At 38.7% G+C, this 25,768-nt stretch overlaps 1 protein-coding gene across 2 annotated transcripts in view; it reads right to left on the reverse strand.

Moving 5' to 3' along the window:
• LOC126372804 (voltage-dependent calcium channel subunit alpha-2/delta-3) overlaps window positions 1-25,768 on the reverse strand; it is a 76,156-nt gene that overhangs the window by 17,473 nt on the left and 32,915 nt on the right. For both annotated transcript variants that reach the window (XM_050018715.1, XM_050018707.1), the window contains exons 4-6: window positions 10,274-10,496; window positions 7,268-7,399; window positions 6,610-6,887 (exon numbers count right to left, since the gene is read on the reverse strand). In XM_050018715.1, coding sequence (XP_049874672.1) covers window positions 6,610-6,887; window positions 7,268-7,399; window positions 10,274-10,496 — 633 coding nt within the window. The remainder of the gene's footprint in view (window positions 1-6,609; window positions 6,888-7,267; window positions 7,400-10,273; window positions 10,497-25,768) is intronic.

Genomic DNA, 25,768 nt, shown 5'->3' on the forward strand with positions numbered 1-25,768 from the left:
ATCTTGTCGGACGAGGCGAACCGCGTTATTGTAGTAGTTACCTATACGCAGGGATGTAGCCAGGGATTTTGGGGGTAAAACGGTCCCATTAAAATATTTTGCTGTTTATATTTAACATATTTTTGTTTAACCTCTTCTTCTTCTCTCCCTGGTGTCAGGGTTACTATTGAGCCGCTGGCCCCTGACATGACTCATGTAACGACTACTTACTTGCATCAGCTCTAAAAATAGGTAAGTACACTAACCGACCTTTGTAAAGGCTGAAATCGGACTGGAATCTTTTATGTTTTTGAATGAAAGCCTTTAGTACCTAGTTACTTACTTGTCTTTGATTAAAGGAAACATTATTAAAACATAAATATACATAGTATAATACGAGTATTCTAAGTAAAATAAGAAAACCTTTGCAAAGATTAAAATCGGAGTTGCACAATTTGATGACTCAAATTACAACTAAAGTTTTGACAAACTTTAACTACCTTCAATAGCGAAAGAACAAATACGCTTTAACCGTGTAGATGATATCTAAGGAGAAGTAGGTTGAAGTGTATTGTAGCATAGCTGCAGAGTGAGTGTAACCGCGGCCGAGGAGTCTACAGACCTGCCTCGCAAAACCTTGGAACTTACCGACTATTGTTTTGACGTGCCAGAGCGTCGGTTCTCTTTGATATCTAATAACTATGATGAAAGTTTCAACTAGAAAACAGCTTTGAGTTTCAAACTTATTACAAGTTTAAGTGCTACAACTTTGATGGAAACTAGAAATTTCGCGAAGTGTTCCAACTTTTTGCAATTGCAAAAAGGTGATCGATATATTAACTGCTTTGCTGTTTGTATAATAACATTTCAAGTGTTTGCCATTCATATGAAGTATAAACCTCTTTTAGCCATTAAACAGAAATTAAAGATTGTAATGACGAAATTTCGTGTCGTACCAATCCAAACATAATTATACTAATTTCATCGTATACTTTGTCGCCGAACGTATCGCTTTATATCACTTGTGAAGTGAAAATAAGCTATTTCAACCCTTTAATCAGAAGTGTTATACGTTGGAATCAGTTAGATCATTAAACAGGGAAGTTGTTAATGTGAACAAACATACGAATATGGCTATTAAACTTTATGTGTGTACACGTTCAGGCGCGAGTTTTGTCATCTACAACCTGTTAACAGGGTGTTGTGTTGTTAATATGTAATCAGTATTACTATGTCTTTTTTAAACTGGATTTTTTCATAGTTATTAGATCATAATGTTTGTTCATTGCGTTCGGGCAATGTTTGTTTATGTGTACAAGAAGATAAATAAGCTATTTTAGACTCTGAAAAATGGTATTCAGAATGTCAGTAGTTAGGACAATACCTACCATATTTGTGGTCTCTTTCGGAGTAGGCTTTACTATCTTTTGGACAGTGTAATGCATATAAATACTATAACTAGATGACCACCCTTTTCCTTATATTCTCACCGTTTAAACCTTCCCTGGACTTCCACAAATATTTCAAGACTAAAATTTTCTAAATCGGTTCAGCCGTTCTGAAGTTTTAGCGAGACTAACGAACAGCAACTCATTTGTATATATGAACTGAATCGTTATGTATAGGATGTTGCTCTTTCCATACTGTCTAAAAACGTACTATATAGTGATAGTGTTGATAGTGTGTAGATCGTAGTATAGATGTTTGGCACAGACAGTTTATACCTATCATCGTTCGTCGATCTATCTTAGAACCAGATATTTTCATCAGGTACTCTGATCAGGGAGGATGAGTCGACTATCGAAACTGTTATTCAAACAAATATGAGCTACGAACGCTCTTAAGACTTCAATGTGGCGCTGCAAGTTATCTTCGAATGACTTCTGGCTCTGTCCACACTGAGGGATTACTTACGAGCTTGAGATGTGTCTCTCTATCTCTATCTGTATGTATGTATATTTAAGGGTATAATATATCCGTGTGTGCCATACTACAAACACTTATCACTATGTACTATATAGTGATAGTGTCGATAGTGTAGTACTATATACCACTATATAGTGATAGTGGTGATAGTGAAGTAGTAGTTCGTAGTATAAATGTTTGCCGCGCGCCAGGTTTTTGAGACAGTATATGGAAACAGCAACATCCTATACATAACGCTTCGGTGGGGTGGGTGAGAGGGATGTTTGTATGGAGGTAATTGCGTGGATCGTATATCAGCTGAGTTGCCGGTTGGAGTGCCGTGGAGAGTGCTCGATGCCTGATCGTACGACATCGATACCCATTCAAGAGCGGCCAATTTAAAATGTTAGCTGTATTCTATGTTATAATGTGAATTTTAAATGTATATTTAGTTTTTTGAGAAAAAATACTTGTTATTTATAATAAGTACCTAAGTAAGTAGATAAGAGTCTGACTGATGTTTTGATTGATATTAAGAATCTAGCAAGCAATAGCGGCGTCCTCTTAAAGATATTTTTATATAGATTAGTGAAATAAAATAGGTATCACATGCACATAACTATTATTATGTTATCTGCTTTACACCTGCCTATATTTTTAGCCGGGATAACTAGTAATCTATATAATTATATAGATAGGTACGTTCCACGACTAAACTCCCTTCTGGAAGTTGGTGAAAGCTGACGTAAATATCTCCATATTGAACCACGTCGCGCAGAAGCGGTTTTGAAATTAGTTGCAAGTCGCGACACAACTCGCGGCCCAAGTATCGATATCTGGGGGCAAAGTTGCAAGATAAGGGCGAAACCCCACCTGTCGGGGGCGCGGGACACTCTTTGTTCAGATTCTATCGAGAAACTTGCGACTCGGTGTGGTGCGCGAAAGTCGCAATGGAATAAAGTGCCTTTTAAACTTGGTTACAGGTTTATCAGATGTGTAGAAGCCTGGAAGGTTACGTATGAGATGATGCGTAATTATGATATTTAATTTGCGGAAAATAATTATGAACTTTTTGGAAACTTATCGGGGTCTGTCATGTTTACGACATGACTGGGATGGTAACTGGGACGACACTTCCAGTCACAATACAAACATGCTGTATTGTCTTACAATAAATTATTTTGATAGGCCAAACTTTACAAAATATAATAATTTCTTTAGTTTATTTTGTCAAAACATTTTTTGTGTTTAATCATGTTCTTATCTAACAAGTACTTGTAAATTATTATCTTTGAATTCTCACGAAAAACTGCGTGTCGCTGTGTCGGGTTCCTTTAGAAAATCTTTTTTTTATTATTATTTTCATTACTGGCCCCTCAGTTGACATTGGAGGTGATAAATTACACCTAATTTTACGAAAAGTACACGCAATGCGCCGTTCATGTCTATTCTACATCGTATGAATCACACAAAGTAGGCATTATTTTTATCTATTTACCTACATTGATATCTTGTAGACTATGTTCAGTTTTCGTAAAGATCTCTTAAGTGTTTCTCATATTTAGTAGTTGATTGAAAGTTCCGGTTTTTACAATACAATACAAATACACTTTATTACACCAACATAAAAAGAAATAATCTAAAAAATTAAAAATGATGTTTTTTTTTAAAATTATTACGTCTCATAGAGCAACACGGGCTTTCGGCGACTACTATGTTACGTTACGACACAACATAATATATATTATTATATATTGCAAAACAATTGAAATTCAGAAAAATTCCAAAGCTCTATCCGTCAGGATGGTTAATAAAAACGTTTTTTGTTGAGGTCGTAAATGGGTTTTCCGTATGAATGGCCGGTTTCTAATGGGCGGCATTAGAGTTCGCTTGTTTGAATCCATTAGGCGCGTGCGTCGCCCACAGAGATGTGTATCGGCCCTAATGTTGACTCGGGCACGCAATACCTGCATTTGCCTACTAATTTACAAAACGTAAATTACACGATGGATGTTACCAAAGATGATAGTCAAATGGTCTTTTTAATTTTTATTTGGGTATTTTAATTGGTTCAGATTTTTGTACCTCTGTTTTTAATTGCTGTGCTTTTAAGGTAAGTTGAAACAAATACTGCACTATGTTGGTAGGGTAGGGCTTAGAGGAGAACTGTAGCATTAAAGTCTGTGCCCACTACACCGTATTATACTAGGACCGTGTCAGCCACGGTACGCCACGCTACTATGCCCACTGCAACGGAGCAACCCTGTCCTATCCCCGTATGTCCCGGGGATTCTGGTCAGTCCGTGCATGGCCCCCCCAAGAGCCCCGAGCAAGTACCACTCGCATCGCCCGTGATTCGGTCCTTAGGTCCGTATGACCGAAAGGTTGGTAGGACCATGGGAAGGTGGTGGGTCCGTGCATGGCACGCTACGGTGTTGGTCGGTGACGGAACATTCTAGTAGTCGTTGCGCCAAAGAAATTCATACAAAGATTTTTTTTGTCCCTGTCTGGACGGATACGGTCCTGGTAGGATACAGTGTCGTAGGCAGGGACCTTAAAGTGACGATACAATAGATCTTATAGTTTACAGTGATACAGTGCATGAAATAAGGCCTGCATACGCCCCAGCTTGAAAAAAAAATGATTAAGTAATCGTATTGAGGCAATCTGAATCTTTTTTCACGATGTTTTTATGGTTTTGAATTTGAATTTATTTTTTGCGTATTAGGTAGGTATGTTAATTTATTAACCCTTATTTTTTTTATATATTTTTGGTTACTTTTAAGTCCAAAAGTACTTATTAGTACTTATTGTGTGTGTGTAAACGTGACTTATTGTGTCTGAAAGGTTATAAAGACTACCTTTATTTTTATTTTGGATTAGCAAATATCTACATTGAACAAACATCATGTTGTTTTATAAAAGCTACGTGTGTCAATGTGTTTTAATTAAAGTTATGTGATGTAATTGGCGGCAGAAACACCGGGACACGCGCGTCGCCTACATAAAGGAGCTGCTAACTTTCACTTTACGGTTATTATTCCGGATTGAATTATTAAACTGCTCTGCGTCGGCCTAGATGTTAGCTAAGTGGTGTTGTGGGCGAGGGCTTACGTTAGTTGTAGGTAATTTTGGTCTTTAGGTTGTATTTGAGAGGTTTTAACATAACATAACAAATACTTTATTACACTAACAGGAAATACAAAACACAAAAGAAATATAAAGAGTACAATAGGCTGCCTTCCAATCTCTTCCAGGCAACCTGACCTGAGTATAGGAGATATTTCATATTATACGTCGTTAACACTCCCCGCCCTAGTGCGCAAGCACTCATTTGAGAAAGGGATTTTGGCGATACGTGTCACAAAACGCTTTAGCAGTCCAGACCTTGTCCGCGCTGCCACCATTTTTTATAATAATATTAGCGGGATAGTGCAGATCTCCACTGAACCGGCGTGCGTGTAGGAACGTTTGATGAATGTGGAGGAAGCAAGAGAAGTGTGTGATGATGAGTATGAGTATCAACGATAAGACTTTTCACAACGAAGACACCTATCAGAATGTCTGGGATAAAATCCTTTTGATATTTTTTCGATGGAAATTGTTATGAAAAAGATAGTCTGTCTACTAACAAGGTCAAAATCGTATTAGGGTTCATTTAGTGATCCTACGGTAATTTGCAACTATGAGTGACTAATTGTAATTAAAATATACTTTTTGTGTTGTAGTATGGTGAGTAGGACAGCTGTCGGAATAAACCATTTTCTTGGTACGTCTCTTTCGCACAATACCTCTTAACGCCTTAATAAATAAATAAATTATATATATAAATAATATAATTATATATTTAATTTTATTATATAAAATTATATTATATTTTTTTTTATGTGTCGTAGATTTTACCTAAATAATAGTATTTTATGCAACAGTTGTATAAGAAGGGTCAAAAAATGCGAGTGGCGTGAGTTGCGATGTGAGCCTTGGCGAACATCGCAATAAGAGACGCCACGAGCATTTTTTGACCTAGTTATACAACGTTGCATACAATACTTTTTCTACGACGACGTCATTTTTCCTTTTTATTTTATACTTTTTAGTGTTTTGAAACGAAACACAAAAATTTTCCAATTTATTTTCCAACGCGCGGGAAAATGGCGGCAAATGTATACTTTTTTTTTATAGTATATCTATGGCACCAAACAAAGTAAAGGTGCCAGTTTCCAGGTCAAAAAAAAAAAACAACAACAATGCTTTTTTGGCGACATTATAGTACAGTTACACTTTGTAAACAATGCTTTTATAGGCCATAGAGCGTAGACTTTTTCAAAGAGTTTAATTATGTATGTACTTATATTAGACTTTTTGGTTATTTAAATGCCAGATTAAAGTAGAGGAGTAGAAAAACTTTTTTATTATTATTATTTTTTTTAATTATAAATAAATAAATATATCTTTATTTCAGGCTCAGACCCATAGAATTACAATTAAAATGATAAATAAAATAAAAGATACAGTAAAATTGTAAAAATAAAATTGTTAAAACTAAAATACCTACTCAACTGTAAATTTCAAATTGCAGCATGAATAGAGTTACATAATCTGTCGTGCCTGTATAACATTAGTGAAAAGAGACATATTCCTTGTCTCTTTCGCGCTAGGTGATGTAGACATCTTTGTTCTGCTGTACACCATGCTAGAGCCCAAAGACAATCAAATTTAAATTACCTGAGCCAATATCTTCGTGTAACACTGATGGACTTCAGAAACAGTGTCGCTGTATCGGTACACGTTGACAAAGTCATTTGGACCAAGAGTATCCAGTATCCCCGATACTGTTGCCTTGGCCAGTCGCCAGTATGAAGATCCGAGGTCATCTGAATCGTCGAGCAGAATAACCAGGTCTTTGGGAGAGGTTGCGGCTTCCACGAACCAATTGGAAGACCTGAAGTCGTAGAAGTCTCTGGCGTGGTGTGAGTACCCGTCTTCTGGTGGCCACGACATTGCTGAGGACAAAAATATACATTCAATGTTGCGTAGATTAATGCTTGCTTAGAAATCAGGCCACCTTTTGAATTTTTGAATAAAGATATTTAACTAGTTTGAGTTTGAACTATTGAGCCGCCAGAGGCCCCTGAAATGGCTCATGTAACGACTACGTACTTATGTCAGTAAAGAAGTAACCAGGGCCAGCGCTTAATGCACCTTCCGATGCACGGATTATCTTACTTATGGACAATCAGCCTACATGTAATGTCCTAACCAAAAACGAATACAAACTCATTTTTGTGATATTCTCCACTGGTATTCGAATTCGGGACCTCCCGGACTATGAGAGCGACGCTCTACACCGTGGTTGTTGATAAATATGGTAATTAAATGTTACCTGGATACCGCCTCATGAAGCCGGAAGAAGAAGCGTAGTACTGCCACGAGAGCGTAGCGTCGATCTCGTAGTTATTCACAAACAGTGGGTCCAGGTGCTCGGACCACGCTATCTGGTTCTCTACCTCTGGATCTGAGGACAAATATTCACATTATTATACGTCTGAATCAACTAGAGATTTTGCGTCTCGGGTTGGATACCAGTAGGGCGTCTGTTTGATTAACAGGGGTTATAATGTATCCTTATTTTTCCGACAGGAAATTCCACTTAATATCAGAATCATGGTTTTCCTTATGGTGTAACTAACGCGCTGTATGAAGTCACTGAAGTCACGTTTCTTTCCAAAGTGTTTTTTTTTAACATAAAGATAGTAACTATCTTCTAAAAAATCCGAATATTATTGATTCTCTCGTCAAGTTTGTGAGTAGTTCCACGGAATAGAACCTCTTTCCTCTATTCCGTGGGGTAGTTTCCTATAAAAATATACGATCGTAATTAATTTCCATATTTACCTAACACTCTGTTTTTGATACAAGGCATTTGGGTGTAGATTGTTATCCAAGAAAATTGTACTGGCTCAAAATAAAAAACGGCCGGTTATGAATTATGTATGAGGCAATTTGTTGGGTGGTCGGGGCAGATCCGCGACACGGTTGGCACTGTGTGGGACAATTAGGGAAATTTCCTTTAACTACCCATTAAAAGAAGCGTAATTGGCAAACTTGGTTCATTGGGCAGCCGTGATTGCTTTCTGGGGGGCGGCGGGCGGAAAAATTAATGGTCCGCCCGGTACTATGGGTTGTCAAATGAGTGCGGCCGCGCCGACCGCCGCTGCCCGCTGGGCACCGGACCGTTGCGGCGGTGGTTTATGCGGCGCACACTCCGTCCTGATACCTAAGTATTATCCTGTAAGATAAATAGGTAATTTATACAGTCTAAATTATTTTAATAACCCTTTTAAGTTTGTACGTACGCTATCCAGTATCCATATTCACATAATGTCAACGCCTCCTTTATAAGGTACTTACAGTACGTTTGTATAATACAGAGTGTTAGCGACATCGTAACGAATACTGAGGGGGATGGTTCGTTTCAGACCATGATTCTGCGTTAATATCAAGTGGAATTTTCCGTTAGGCACTGTGTTAGTGACCCCGTAATAAATACTGATGGGGATGATTCAGACCATGCATGAATTTCCTCTCAGAAAGTGTTTCTTTTTATTATTTTAAGTTCCATACTTTGATGTCACTAATAATTTCTTGATTTAATAAGTAAGTAAATAAGAAGTAGGTAACCAGCGAAACACATCTAATGTGATGTAAATAATCCTTATATAGTTTAACCAAGCTTAGCGAGGCCTAGCCAGCCTGTCTCGCCTGAATAATGACGCCTAATATATTGTTGACACCATGGAAGCTCCGGGGGAGACCGACAGATGATTTATGAACAAATTGACGTGTTTTGCCTATTAGTTGCTAAGTCATAAGGCCAAAGACAGTTCACCTATTTATGTTTTAACAACAAATGCTGGGAATTGCCTACATTTTAAAAATTAAATTAAGTATTTTAAAAATTAAAGACGGTTATACATATCGTCGTAAGGCCCGGATTTCCAGACGCAATAGTTAAACAATGGGATTAGTACTACTAGTAGGGCCGTGGGCCTTAGGAGGATATTATAATTCCTAAAATATTTTATTTCCTCGAAAGAGCTTTAAATAAGATATTATCATATTTTTCTTCAATTATGCGACATTTCGCGCAAAAACGGTTGGTCACGTGACATTTGGCCCAGTGACGTCACATTTCAACAAACAAAGAAACGGTCTAACGTACTAAACTAACTAATAACTATAACTAAACTATAACTTGAAACCTGACAGATAGCTTTTGTTTATTTTGTGAAATGTGACGTCACACGAAGCTCAATCATGGCCGCCCGTGTTACGGGTCTTGTAATACACAGATAAAAAAGAACGCATTTTGTTATTTAAGTATCATTTTTCGGCCAATGGTCTAGTAACCAGAGTCGTAATAAATTAAAAAAAATAATAATTGAAAAGTGTGAAAAATTTAAAAATTATCTTAATAAAAAAGAACTAGATTATCGTTAAATGATAAACTATACTAACTTATATATATCCGATATATTTCATATTTTATTGTTACAACTGTCAAGTAGGCAATTGAATGGTTTAGATTTGGCTCTCAAGAACAATTCAATGTAAAATCTTGTGCGTACGTAACCGGACCCTTAAATTGGTATGCAACGAAGCGAGTGTCAACAAACCTGCATCGCTCCAATACAATTGAATGCTGATGTTGCATTAGTACAGTGCTGTAATGTAGTTACCATGTGGTATTAACAGCAGAGCGATCGAATTGCTGATTCGCAATACAAATTATGCAAGTTTGTCTACAAAGGCTTAGTACCCATAATTATCCTACGAAACAGTACTAGCTAAACAGGCATTCACATGCAATTGTGATAAGACGCAAGATAGACCCATGTGTGATGTGTCTGCGCATTCGGTGCGCCTGAGGTATGCTACGAGCGTGCTTGAGTCACGCTACGAGATCGCTAGATTTTTTTTTACTTATTGTAGATTTGCCGCAGATGGCATTAACTACTTGGCCGGACAAATGGGGAGCGCTGAAGGCTTTCACCCGGTACAACGTTTAAGACAACAGGCCTGAGGGTGCCCAGCTGGGCGCGAACCTCGGCTCAGGGCGTCGTCTGAGAGGATAAATATTTGAACGAATTAATGGACCCTAGTGGGTCGATTGCGATAAGCGCTGATTGAGGGAAATCGTCGACCATGCCGGCGGGGTCGGTATCGGGGTCCTGAAGTGTTTGGTGTCGCGAGCTGATTGGCCGCCTCTATGGCTAGAGTAATCGGGTGGTCCGGAGCTTGTGTCACTACGCTCAATGAACTTGCATACAAAATGAGAGAGGACGCAAACAGAAGCGTGCGCTGACCTGCGCCTTAGAAGTAAACTGACCTTCAACGTTAATATGCGGCGGCATCAACACGGCGCTGTAGCTGGTGTTAACAGCTATATGGTCGAAGTGCCGGCTGGGGACGAGCACGAGCCGACGTGCGCGCGCGGCTAGCGATCCGTCGTCCGCATGAACGTTCAGCCACCGTGCGTCGTAGTACGACCCGGGGGAGCCGTCACTACCGCTGGCCGACAGTGCTGCTGCTTCGGCCGAGTCCATGATCCGCTGTGGAAGACATTTCTTGGTTAGAAGAGGTAATAAATATAAGCATTTGATGGGACTATGTATTGTTAGAACATAATCGATCGGTCTAATCTTCACTCACTTGACATATACGTCACTATGTTAACGAACGTCACAACACTACCGTTCTTTAACAGGTACAGGTGGTTCTCGTACTCGTACCGCACATTGAATAACATTAAGTACTTATACTATTGTAGAACATTTATATTGAAACAAACTTATTATACTGAACTAGACTTTCCGTTAGGTGGATCATCTGATACCTGTCAAGTAAAACACATAATAACGGATTCTTACCGCGTTCAAAGCAGGGATATGAGACTCCCAAACAAAAACAAAACACAAAACAATGTACACCTGTCAACTATCATCGTAAGTGGCTGTAACTTGTCTTCAAATTACATGTCGCTCTGCCTACCTCAGTGGAGACTACAGACGTGAGGTATTATAATATTTTTAAATAATTTGGCCTTGAAACATCTTTCAGGATTTTTTTATTTCGCTGGCGAATCATCCCTAAAATTACTTTATGAACGCACCGTAACATTCCGTGTAACATTAACTATTCACAATGTCAATATTTCCATGGCGTCGCGTTCCCGAACCGTCGTCGTGAAAGGGTGCCAAACACAAAGAGTGGTGGAATAAAAGCCCAGACAATCGGTGGCAATTAGTCGAGAATTCGGTCGGTCGATAGTCGGCTTTGTGTCACCAGACATTAGCCCGATGAAAAATGACAAATAATCAGTTCTCCATTCCTAATGACGCCGTCGGTTATACTCGAGACGATTTCGAAGTGTTCCCCGATTTGTGTTGCGTATTCTGTATTATCGAGTTTATTTAGCAGGGCAATGGACAGTGGGATAGGTTGGTAAGTATCTTTGGAATTAAGGGCTGTTTCATTTAAAGAAAGTACAATAAGCTGTAGATGTTTTTAAGTTTACAGGGGGGCCTGTTTTTACGATCGTATTTTTTGTCTTTCAACGTTTTACATTACAACTACACGATAGTATTGTACACGACAACTTAAATGAATCGTTATAAATACTAATTACTCGCCTCTATAACACGTAAAGGCGATGACTAACAGACGCGATCCAGATTTTGTAGTTTTATTTGCGAAATGACGACCTAATTGGACTAATGTGTTTCACCTTCACTTTGGTTTTCCGTGTAACATAATTACAATACTGATACTATCAGACATTACGTTAATCTTTCGAGATAGCGCTCCCCATAGAGAGATTAGGGTAACCGTAACTTGGGGTAATTGTGTCGCTAGGGGTACGTCTGTAGGTCACAGAGTCATTCGATTACCCTTCGAGGGTAAGAGGAGAGGGTAACATCAAATGGCACAAGGTTAAAAGCCCACTGGACACAAATAAGCTGACGTCAAACGAATCCAAAGAACAGACAATTGGTATCACAGACGAGAAAGTCTTATAACAATATTTTATAAGGAATACCTAAGAAAAAGCGAAGAAAAGACAAGATTACAATATCGTGAACGTTACTTTTTGATATAACAGGGTAGTTTCCAACTAGAATGAAGAAATAAGTTACTTTTTACCAAACGTCAAAACACGAAATTACTATGGATTTTGTATGTAAAACCACCACATTTGCAACCTGAGACTTCATAGAAAAACGTGACAAAATCTCACACTTATTTTCTCGTAAATTTTTCTTTGTTAAAAGTAATAAATAAATTAAATAAAATAAGATAACGTTTTACTGTCACCTTTAGATCTGTCTTTATTTAGTAATTAGAATTTTATAATTTATCTTTGACCTAGGAAACTACGTATCTTTTTATTCTAATGGTGTAGGTTGACTACGTACTACTTTCCTAGTGTGTGTTTGTTTGAAATTTTGGTATCGTAATCTATTAGACACAACCAAAAGACTAAAAAAGTACCATTACACACCCTCTACAACCCCCCCCCCCCAACCGGTAGCTACACCCTTACCTATCAATACTTTTAGTAAGTATGTTGTTTAAAACACCATTCCCTACAATAATGCCAAAATTCGCTTTTACAGGAATTATTTCCCCTATGATTTAGAAATTTTTGGTCTTCGTTGGGTGGCTTGATTATAGAGGTACATATTTGTAACATGAATATATGTTTACCGTAATCATTACCATAATAAATTCCGTTTTAACGTGACATTTCGCAACATAATGTAGAAGGTATGGTTGATTTTATTTGTTCAAGCACTCAGGCTGGTCATCAGGTCACACCAGTGGTAACGTGGAACCCTTTGGGTGCTGTGCAGACGGGGGACAAAATGTCTCTCGGACAGCGACGACCGGCTGTCCACACAGTCTCCCATATGGCGTTTGCCCGGTTGTCATTGCACCTGGAGATCTTTTTGTCCTCCGTGTAAGTCACTGTATAAATTACTTGGGAACCATGTCTAATAGAACTATAACACTCTATTCTCACGGACAAATTGGTTCGCCGGCCGGCTGTCTGCCGTTTACGTAGCGCTTTCAAAACAGCTCGCGTGCACGTAACCACCCCTGCTGATTGCCAACCCCTGGCCTTCGCTTTTTGCACACCTTCTCTACTTTACTCCACTTAGTCGTAAGTATTAGCATCAAACTGTACGTATACCACATATCATCGATCTATATATTTCCGGACAAGTAGTTAATGCCATCTGCGGTAAATCCAAAAAAAAGGTGTTAGACATCGTAACGAATACTGAAGGGGATGATTCAGACATTCAGACCATGATTTTGAGTTAATATCAAGTGGAATTTTCCGTCGGAAAATTCTTGAATATTTTAGTATTTTGTTTATTATTTTCAGTTTCACACTTTTGCGACGGGAAATTCCACTTGATATCGACCCAGCATCATGATCTGAATCATCTCTAAAGTATTTGTTACGATGTCACTAATATACCACACCTGTATACCACATTTATTACAATATCATTTTATTTAATTTTATTACTGTTTTTCGTAAACCGCTTTTGTATAACGTTCGATTAAACGTATTAAAACATAACTATCTAGATAAACTATCTAGTCTTATACTTACGGAGAGATTAGGAAAATATACAAATATAGTTTTCTATGTGTGTAGCAATTACCAATGTCGATCAATTTGTATATCTAAACTGTAGGTACGCTTTTTTCACATGACTTTATTTTCATACACTAAAAAGATATTTGGAACGCACATAATAACGGGTTCTTACCGCGTTTAAATGGGGATATGTGCTTTAATTATGATAATAACCGCATAAACTTAAAACAATGTATATTTGGAACGTATATTAGATTGCTAATTTAAAAAGTAAAATAATCCAGACAAAGGTAGATTGAAGACTGATTAATTTTTATGCGGTTTCCCCGCGCCCCGCTCAATCACCCCCGACAGACTGATTAATGAATGGCCACCATCGGCATAAATTATGCGTGAATGCAAATCTCGTCGTTCTCGTCGATAGATAATTCACAAGTCCTCCTCCCCCACTCACTTTTCTTTGTTTTACTTGCCCGTTTAATGAAATAGGAGGCAAGATGGAGGGTTATCATATTTTAAAAGGTCAAGAAAAAAGTCACAGTTTCTTTGTTTCTGGTTTTTGTTTCAGAATTATATTAAGTATATAGAATTGTATAATTGTTTTATGGTTAGTTATAATCTTATTGTTGGCGGAATTTTTATAAAAGAATTAAGTACTTAATTATACATTTACTTATTATTTCTCACATGTTATTTCCGAAAACTCTAAACAAATTGGACATAGTTAATACAGCATCTTTCTAAAACTACAACTGTGTATTGTCACATGAAATGCACTTCAATAAACCCTCGGCCACTAAACGTCGTCCCATTAAACACGAGACACTTTGTATATGTAACAAATTCACGAAGAGGTGGTGTTGCCAGTTTATAAATGAGAGTTTTTAGTTGGAAGACGGAATAGCCACCGTTGCCCCACCCGTCTGTGCGAAGTAATTAAAACTTGCGTCTGTTGTATCGCTGGACCTCACGGAGTCCACGGTTTATCTACCACACAACTGTTCTACTATGCTGTAGATATGATAACATTCACATCACACACATCATCAGCCCATTAACGTCCCCACTGCTGGGGCACGGGCCTTCCCTATGGATGGTTAGGGAGATCGAGTCTTAAACCATCACGCGGGCCCAGTGCGGACTGATGGTTATTAACGACTGCTAATGCAGCCGGGACCAACGGCTGAACGTGCCTTTCGAAGCACGGAGGAGCTCGAGATGAAAACTTTTTTTTTGTGGTCACCCATCCTGTGACCGGCCTTTGCGAAAGTTGCTTAACTTCAACAATCGCAGACCGACCACGTTTACCGCTGCGCCACCGAGCTCCTCATGAATGATAACATTATTTGAAGAATATTATAGAACATGTGTGACTTTGATGATGATAGAGACAACGACTTTCTTGGTAATGTTGCCATGATAATAAGTATTCCAGCCGTACGGACAAAATTGCATATTTCTTGATCATTAGAAAACATCTTATTTCAAAATAATTTAATATGTTTAATAACCGTTTAGATTAATAACATAAGAAAAGTTGTCCATTAGTTCCTCCGCGCTGACAAACCATGGCGCTTTTGGTAGTTCGCAAATATTTTAATTCTCCCATTAAGGCTGCCGTGGAAGCATCTTGAAACAATACTTAGTGCCCGTAAATACCGCGCTCCTTTCTACAGTTTCATTAAGTGCGAAATGTCGGTGTTCTTTTTATTTTTTTCAGTTGGCGACGCCCGCGGCGCAGCAATCCCCGATTTTTCAACTTTATTGTTGAGCTAAGTTCTCGCGCTTTCGCTCCGCGCCGCTCTTGTTCGCAACTTATTATAGAGCTGTACAATATTCACCAAGAACTTTAATAAATTTGATTATAGTGAAAGCTTATAACACCTAGCCATAGCTAAGACAACAAATTATGGTGTGCATCTTCAGGAAATTGTAAACCGGGTGCTACAAATAATTAGTTTTAAACTTAGTCAAGTTAATTTCCATTATGTATATTTTCCAGACATGTAGTAAGTGTATTAGTTTACATACATACATAAACTCACGGTTATTTCCCACCGGGGTAAGCAGAGACTATAGAATTCCATTTGCTTCATTGCATTTGTATTAGTTTACGCTCGTCAATTATAGCTAGACGTTCAATAATAATTATTGTCAGGAAACCGAGCATAATACCGCAGGCATTCAGAGCACGTAGTCGCGGGCAACAGTAGGTAAAGTAATAGAACTGGATGTGCGACCTAAGTGGGTCGCAGTGAGGGATGCGTGAGCCTCGCGCGCTGAAAAAACAAATTCACTCACGAATATTTCGTCTGTCTTTATCACCTGATATACGGCAGAGAGAGAGCGACATTCACGAGGTTTTTAAGGAGGATTCTGGGTCCTTTTCTCCCACACGAGGCGCCGGTAAAGACCGGGCTGCGACCGAATAAACGGGAAGATAAACGGCTCAGATAAACTCGACTGAATTCCTTATGATTCCGACTCGTTGACGCTCAATGTGTCGCGAAATACCGACGTTCAAATGAGTACATTATGTAGTTCGGCATCGGTATCTAGCGAACATTAACAAAATGTGCAACAGCAATGTTCAACACTAGAGCTTTACCACTGTTACTTATTTATTTATCACTTCGTATAATAATATATATTGTTGTAGGTATACTAAAACTACGAACATTGTATTGTATCTGTAGACATTATTACCACCATCTAACGTATAATAAAAATAAACTAACAAAAAAATACGTAAAGAAAAATCATTTACAGTTTCAACGTCCGCTTTAATTTTAAAATTAACCAGCGCAGCGGTATATATTAGGGACTCAAAAGGACAGCCAGTGGAGGGCGGGACGTTCTTGGTCTCCATGAAGAGCGAGTGGACAAGTAGCGTAGATTAGTAGCCGACCGCAATATCCGTGAGAATTTATTGCTGGCTTCCGCCGGCGCGACGCACTCGGATTATACACCCTGCGCCCTACATCCACACTCTTTGGTCATTCTTTGCGCGGTTTATAACATAAATCTGCTTGAAACTGTTATTTGGATAGTGTGCATTATTATTTTTTTTATTGATGAACGTGGAGGAAGCAAGAGAAGTGTGTCAGGATCGAAGCAAATGGAATTCTATAGTCTCTGCTTACCCCGGTGGGAAATAGGCGTGAGTTTATGTATGTATGTATGCCTTTTATCTCAGGACGTCCACCACCACCTTATGGTCATTTCGACAAACATCCGTCTTGCTTTTTTGTAATTGTTTTAGTGGAAATTTGATATGATGTTGTTGACTTTTTTTTGTGTGTGGCGTCCTTTTATAATAAACTTTTTCTATTCTATTCTATTCATTATTATTGCGGATTCATCATAGGTCTTATATGTCTATTTCAGATGATTTATGACATTATTGACGCGCGGTGATGCGCCTTTTTCATATCTGTGCAAACCATGCAGCATTATGTTGTGGATTATGTTCTCTATTATGACGGACTGGTAACCCTGAACCGTTCGGTTTATGACCACCAGTAATATACGTTCTCGGAAATGTTTCCAGAGTGGCAATGTTCCCGTTGTAAAAACTCTTTAATAATAAGCACACTTGCTGCTTTCCTTTTTCAAATTGTTCTTTCCTGTACTCTGGTCTGATTTGCCTAAAGGTTAGGTAATAATGCTTTATTACATAAGTTTTGTGCGTTTTACTGCTGGAAACGTTCCCGTGACATCATGACATCAAGCGTCTAAAACATACTAATGTGGCTGCCTGTGTGTGGTGTACCTGCTTATGCACACATAGCCATATGTGGTATAATTTTATAAAAAAAACCTAACAGCGTAAAGTCAATAAAATACGTATACCATCTGTTTGTAAAGTAAAAAGTACAAGGCTCTAACATACCTAATGCCTTTGCCAATTCGGCAACGACAACATAAAATTTTTGCATAAACTGGCGAATACGATTCTAGGCGTAATTTTCTGCTCGCAGACATTTCCTTTACGGCTGTAAAATAATTACTAAATAAAGGCAACCATGCAATTTATCTTGTGAGTACTTTGTAACTGATGTATGATGACGTGATGACGTATTGTGCAATTTTTGGCGAAATTAATTTGTACCATTTGCAATTGTCAATAAGACATGAAACAGATACGTCAGTTGCGATTTGTGGCTTTGGCTACCACGTGCGGATGGAGGCGTGATTTTATGTAATATGAGAAGAGGCAAGATGATTGGACACTTAATAAGACACGACAAATTTATTAAAAAACATCATAGCTACAAGGAAAGAGAGGAAGGGGAAGACCAAGAAGAGCTTACATGGAACAGATTAAAGAGAAGGCGAACGTCGTATCTTATAAGGAAGTGAAGAAATTGGCTTTTGATAGATAAGAATGGAGAATGCTATATCGCCATGAGCGTGGCTCTTAAATTAGTGATGTGAGAAGAAGCAAGTACCACAAAATTGCGTTAAAACGATTCAAATTATTTCCTCATAACACCTTTGGCAGCTCAAGGAAAATGACAAACTAATCTACAAGGAAATATTAGGTGGGAAGTTGAACAATTTCCTGTGTAATCGGATTAATGACATAGTGGGGAGACATATTATTGCATTATGTTAGCATCCCGCCGCAGACAGCGCTTAAAGCAATTTAGAAAGTCCTTTATGCTAAAATGTGTCACAATCATAATTTAATTTAATCAGTGTAAAATTGACTGGAAACATCCTTTGGTGACATATCACCTTCACGCCAAAAAACACTGAATTTGTCTTTATCCACCTTATTATAAAACGCAGACTAAAGATAGCACCAGGTTTCGCACTAAGTTTAAACCTGGACTAAGTTGAATGAATCAACGAATGACGATTTAAACTACGGACTATCTTCGGACTAGTTAATCTTTCGTTGATCCACATTTTGTAATAAGTTAATCCTAGATTTAAAGTTAGTACGGTAACAAACCTAGAGTTACTAGTTCGGGTTTAAACTTAAATAAACATAAATAAAAAGGTAAATAACCCGTAAGAGTTAACTATGAGTTAGTTATGGTATGCAGTGAAGAAAAACATCGTGAAGAACACATTCCCGAGAAATGTCTTTTGAGAAGTATGTGGCCTAACCTGTATAGGGCTGGTTTTCCCTTCGCGGGTTGGAATGGAAATTCAGACAGGCAGTCGCTTCTGTAAAAAACCGGAACTTACAAATCTTCAGGTTTGGTAAGCGGACCGTGTGGAAAACGAGATATCGCTAGGGAGATGATGATGGTAAACTATGAGTTTTTGACTTAGTTGGAAGGACATATTATTGCATTGTGTCAACATTCCTCCAACCGCATCGCAAACAAAAGAAGCTTGATACACAACAGGGAAAGCGCGACGAGCGAGCGAGTATGCTCTGTGTGTAGGAGCATTAATGCGAACAACGAACACACATTGTCATCCCGGCTTAAAAGGTTTTGCAAAACCCAACCAGTTAAAATATTTAAGATTGAAAAAAAAGCCTTCAATAAATGAGATTCAGAAAACTATCAAAAAGAAAGACGGGTGGTCTCGGGAACAACGTTTAATTAGGGACGGTAAAAATTGCACGCAGGCGAGGCTGGATTGCGACTTTAGCTGTCCTCTTCTTCTATCGTATGGGTTTTGATTAGTGTCAGGATTATTATTGAATTGCCAACGGCTCCTGACTTGGCTCATGTAACGATTACGTACCTACTGTCAGTAAGTAGTAACAGGGGCGTAGGGCTTAACCGACTACGACCTACTTTCGGACAATCAGAGGGGTTAAAATGGCCACATCGAAGCATTTCATCTAAGAAAGCAACATTGCAATTTGACATTTGCGCATATAAAAGTAACTGCGCAATGCAAACAAATGTCAAATAGCAATATTGCTTTTTTAGATGAATTGGTTCGATGTGGCCATTTAACCCCCCAGATAATCAACCTGTAATGCCCTGACCAAACTAGGGATCACAGTGTTTTTTTGTGATATGTAACTTTAGCTGTAAATATTTACCACTGCGTTCAATGTCATAAAATAACCAATAATAACCATTTTCCTAAAGGGCTTAGTGTCAAGTTAACGAACTAGGTACTAAAACCTCTCGTATATTTACTTTATCAATATGTCACATCCAATAATATATACCAACAACAAATAACAAATGTTATGATATGACCTAGAAGGTCATCCTGGGCGAATCCCACTCAATAAGATCGAATTATGTCTGCTAAAAGATTCAATAACCATTAATTTATTGTTGGCGAATATATTTTTTCTGGAGACAACTCTAATGATCTGAATCTTTATTTGAGTTATTATGACAGTAGTAATGATGTAGGTAAAGCTCTAGATAGAGGCAGCCAATCAGCTAGTGACACCAAACACTTCAGAACCCCGATACCGACACCGCCGGCCATTTGTCCGTCCAAGTAGTTAATGTCATCTGAGAACTACAACTTAAAATTCTCCGTGAATACTTACTAATAAAAAAATATTTTATAACATCATCAACTCCCTAGCGTCATCCCGTTTTTCACAGGGTCCACTTACCTGATCTGTCAAACCTGAAGATTTGACAGATCCGGTTTTTTACGCTTAGCGACTTCTTAGCGACTGGAAAGGAAAGGAAAACCAGCTCAATTATTAGGTTAGGTCACATACCTCCGAAATGCATTTCCCGAGAATGTGGGTTTCCTCACGATGTTTTCCTTCGCCGCTGAGCACGTGCTAATCGTTTATGATCGGAACATGAATTCGAAATCAAATTCAAAAATCATTGGGTTAGGCCTATGCTAAGATTCGAACCTGCGATCTCAAATTGAAAGTCAAGCGTTCTACCAACTGGGCTACCACGGGTCATATATATAAATGTATTTGATAACGTTTATTCTAATAAAAGACTTCGTAATTATAGATTTGCCAAAATAGTAGCTGTCTTTTCTTTTAAATTAGATAGGGTGTATAATTTTAAAGATAATGAAGATTGTAATATTCACAGATAGGAGTATTTTAGAGTCCTTTGAAGAGCTGAAACTGGCTGAAAGATAAGAGGGTCATCGACCTTAGAGTATGAGGGAACATCCCACGGTCAGCGGGTAGCGGGGCGTTAGTGAGGATCTTTGGACATTGATTTTATATATAAAAAATTGTGGGATAGGGCATGAAGAAAACGATTATATTTGTTTCCCTTTGTTTATTGAAAACGTTTTATAATTTTGTACGTTTCCCCTTTTAAAACAACCGTCCGCCATTTCTCTGTCATTCCGCAATCCTCTCTTCTCTCTCCCTCACACCTCGCTCTCTCTTTCACACACCTTTACGTTACGTTTCATTCCGCCTACCATTCCTACATATATGTCGACTGCTTAGAAAGTTACTTATGTCTCACGCTTTAACTTTCCATTTGTATTTATAAACCGAAGTAGTAAAATACATACATACATACATAAAACACTGATAACGGTTTATTGCCGCGACAAAGAAGGAACACGAGACTCTTATTCGAATATCCTATTAGTATTCTATTCTTATAGGTTTCTAAGTACTTTGGTTAAAATATTGCAGGCTGATCACTCGATTGTCCGAAAGTAAGATCATTCGAACTTCGGAAGGCACGTTAAGCCGTTGGTCCCGGTTGCTACTTACTGGTGTAAGTTAGTAGTTGTTACATGAACCATGTCAGGGCCTTTGGCGGCTCAATAGTAACCCTGACACCGGACACAAGGGTTGTTGGGGTTGGAAATCCACCTCACAACCCACGCGACAGAAGAAGTACTTAGTTATTTTGCACTGTTCGTAAATCATAAGTTATATTTTAGCTATCTCAAGTATCTAAACCGAAACAATTAAAGTTAGGTACCGATTTAATGAGACGACGTGGTATGCGAGTGGGCGGCGCGGTCGCGGTGGCGTATAAGGGCATTGATGTATAAAATAAAAACGGAAGGCCGCATATTTGCATATTTTCCTCGATGTTTTCCCTACGACATTTGGCAGGGAAACAGTAGGAAGAATAATAAAGATATTGAAATAATTATACTGTCGAATTGGAATCAAATCATTTTATTACTTAATTACGTATTGATTACAAAGCCAAAAGACATGCGTCAAAAGAATTTCACATGGCTACATCACGGAGGCTCGTAGCGAGCGCTACATCGTAACATAGCCAAACACTATAGTAACATAACATTGTATTATTAGTAACATATTACACACCAATAATAACTTATCTGTTTTCATTATCTGTGTGAGAATTGAGAAAGTGATGCTCCGACGGTTCGGACATGTAGAGAGAATGAATGAAAGTAGATTTGAAAAAGATTTACGATATGGGTGTACAGTCGCACTAACATATTTGACATTTAGTGAGACTTACAGTTCAATTTGTCAAAAAAGTTAATGTGACATGATACCAAAGTGTATACATATTAATGCTTGTGACCGTAGGTAAGTGGTACGGAAGAGGAACGCCTGGGTGTATACATACCGCGATCAGATCCAGGATTTCATGAAGAAAGGACAGGTGAAGAGCGCTCTATCCCGGCGAGCATGCATGAAGTGCTTCATGATTGTGGAAGAAGCGAAAGTAGTGTTAGGATCGTAGCAAGTGGAATACCGTGGTCTCTGCCTAACCCAATGGGAAATAGGCGTGATCTTTTGTATGTATGTATTATCTGAATGTATTTTCTGTCAAAGTAACGAGTAAGTAGGTAACCATGTTCGTATGTAGTACATACTAGTAAACTAAACTCAATCTGGGTATGAGTCATACCGCATGCAATCTGTCGTCACACCGGCTTAGCCTCGCGAACAGTCGTAATCCTCTGTGTTTACTGACGACGAATAGTCTATTGTAGTGAGCACCTGTGTGATTTGAATAGAAATGCATTTGCTGTCAGATTTTAAGGGGAACAATCGGGTGACTCTAGTGAGAAAATTGTTGTAATTTCACGTCACGACTAATGCCAATTGGGGCAATTGGTACATCCATCGCAAGATGAACCAAGTACCCGCATCTCACCGAGGTTTCTGTTAGACCAACGTGATAGATGGTCAGCCGTATAGCCGTCTAAAATCAAGACTTGAATGAAAAAATACAGTAATATAAAACAGAACGTACAGTTCTGTACAATTATTGATTATATTTCAATATAGATAATGTTTTCAAAAGCTATTGAGGCTTTTGAAGAGCGGTACTAGTTCGATCCGTTAAAGTAGAGAAGCCAGTGTTGTGGCGTTCATTATCATAGTGATGTGTCAGTCGAGATTAGGTCGATTGATTTTGCTCTATATGTAAGTATAAAGAAGTATGAGAGCTGTGAAGACCTGAGCGAGGCGTTTGCCCAGCAGTGGGATCAAGTGGGCTAGTAATAATAATTAAGTATAAACTGTGCGTTCTTATAATAAACTATTATAGCATTTTTTTTCAACAGTGGCTGCAAGTTGTCTTTGATTACTTGTGGCTCTGCCCACCCCATTAGGGATTACGGGCGTGAGTTTATGTATGTATGTATGTGTATAGCATTTTAAACGAAGCAAAAATGCGGCACCGGCTCCGGTTATTAATCTTAGCGCGCTGTAATCCTTGTACCTACTGCATAGACTGGCAATAACGAAATTAACCAGATGCCTCGATGTTAGCGAGTTATGAAAGCCGAATACCGTTATCCTACGATATTGATTTTAACGAGGGGAAAAACGAAGATAAACTCTAAAACAATTATCTTTCGTCCCTGTCGCACAGAAAATAATACCTACGAAAAAAGATAAAAAAAAACATATTAAATCTCGGAGGCTCATTTAAGGGAAACAATAACATGATTACCGTAGTATAACATTTATTAAAGTGGAGGGCTTCGGTCGCCGGAATCGCGTTTAATATTGAGGTGGCGTCGGGTGGGTCGATGACCCTCGCCCTTTAGCCTGTCCTTCATCCCCACCCCACGTGGCAGCGCCTCATACGGACGTAGGAAAATACGATCAAATATTTATAGTGCGCCTACTAGCCAATTCTAGGTCTGCTAATTCAATTGAACTGGCACAGCCTGAAGCGAGCTGCGTTAGATATTTAAATGGATCTAACTTAATTTATGACTCGGCCGAGGTGTTGATTTAGTGGAGAAGGGAGTTGCTGAAATACAGGTAATGGAAATGGAAATTTAGCTATAGACAAACGAAAAGGATTTTCACGATTGAAATGTCGACCTATCTTGTTGACATATATAATTTTATTTGGACAGCTGTTTGTAGATTGTAGGAAAACTGGTAATTGAACTCTTAGAGGAAGTCCAGGTATTTCAAAGATATACAATTAAGTACACAAACATAACCTAGCTACAAGAAAACAAACTGCACAAATAGAATATAGAGTTTAACGAAGAAATATATTTAGTGCTATAAAAGACAAATGAAGAACTACAAACAGTTGTTTTAAATAAAGATGAGTTGGTATAATGCAGAGGGAGGTGAAAGGTTTATGTACAGCGCATTTTCTTGGTTATTCCCCGGCGGAGCGACACTTCTCTATTTAAAGTTCGTCGCGCGTCCATTTTGCGATCCCTGTACATTTGCACCATTGCATTGCTTTGTGCATTTTAAGCATTTCGTCCAAATAGCTCTGTCATTAAAAATAGGATGTTTATTTGAATTATGACGTTGTTTGTTGACGTCGATAAAAAGTCGAGGAGAGCTACTTTTATAATAATTTAGTAATTCAGAACTGAAAACTACACTTAACAATAAAAATTGGCATCTTTTCCCAAATTACAAATAGACTCAACTTTCCATAAGCGTCATCGTACATAAATCTCACGAAATGCAAACGTTCGACCAACCGAAATAAATAATACCCTTTCGGAGGCCATTCTTCTGATCAAAAGGATTGACAAATCTCTCCGAAGGGGTTCCGAAGATGAATACAATTTATAGAATGGGCGCGTATAAAACTCTCGTTTAGCACAGTGCGTGTTACCTAAGCGTCGTATTACTACAGGTCCCGGCGCGCCTTACAATATTGTGTAAGTAGCCTACGGCTGGGGCGGTCTCCGTCGCTCCCGCGGGAGGCGGCGGTGCCCGCGCGCGAGCGGGACGGCTGCAGCGTCTCAAGACTGCGAATCAATAAAGTCCACTCGCATAAAGTCGGGCGGTGCAGCGGGATATGGGTCACGGTGCACTCAGCCCGCGAGACGGTATTTAATAACCCTCCTACACGCCCCGACAGATATTGCTCCAGCCTCCCCCGGCGCATCTCTCTTTCAAATGTACGAGGTGTTCACTCGATTTTAAACGATCTTCTCAATCGCTACGACGTCATAAAAAAAAACTCAAGATCGCATTTCCATGGTGGCGCGGCGTCTAGCGCCCGAGGACGCAGACGAACGTCATAAATGTCGCATCGGAGATGATTGTCATAGCAATTTCCGGCTCCAATTGCGGTCCAATGGCGTGAATTATGTCAGAGATTTCTTGTCACAAACAGCTGGTGTTTCGCAATTTGCTGATGGCGGCATTAAGGTCGGCGAGTGCAGTGGTCTACTTCCTGTGAGGGGCGGGGGAGGGAGTGCCCCCTGCGGCATGCCTCCGGAATTTGGCGGTGCGCCTTGCACTTAGGCTTGCAACGGAATTTGAACACACGCCGTATAGCTAGCGAGTACTAATATGTAAAGGACGTCTCAAGAGAGATCTCCTTGACACGAGGAAGTCAAGGGACTTGACTGAAATATTCACGCAAAATGTCCTACTTATAATACAGGGTTTTAGTGACATCGTAAGGAAAACTTTGAGGGATGATTTAAACCATGATTCTGAGTTGATATCAAGTAGAATTATCCGTCGCAAAAGTATGGAACTGAGAATAATTAAAAAGAAACCCCAACATTTTCATGAATTTAGTTAATATCGAGTGAAAATTTCCACCGCAAAAGTATAGAATTGAAAATAGTTTAAAAAACACAAAAAACATGAATTTTGCGACGGAAAATTCCACTTAACATTAACTTAGAATCATGGTCTGAGTCATCCCCCTCAGTATTCCGTGCGATATCACTAATACCCTGTATATTTGTTTTACATTGTCATTGACTAATACCTAACGGAGGTCGTTAACATTAATTGTATGAAAAGGGAAATCTATGAATGTATAAGCTCGGTTTTACGGAGGGACGAAAGCTTTCCGAAAAGTTTTCACTTAAGAGCTGAGTAAAATT

The sequence above is a fragment of the Pectinophora gossypiella genome, chromosome 2, assembly GCF_024362695.1.
Source record: "Pectinophora gossypiella chromosome 2, ilPecGoss1.1, whole genome shotgun sequence".
Lineage (NCBI taxonomy): Eukaryota > Metazoa > Arthropoda > Insecta > Lepidoptera > Gelechiidae > Pectinophora > Pectinophora gossypiella.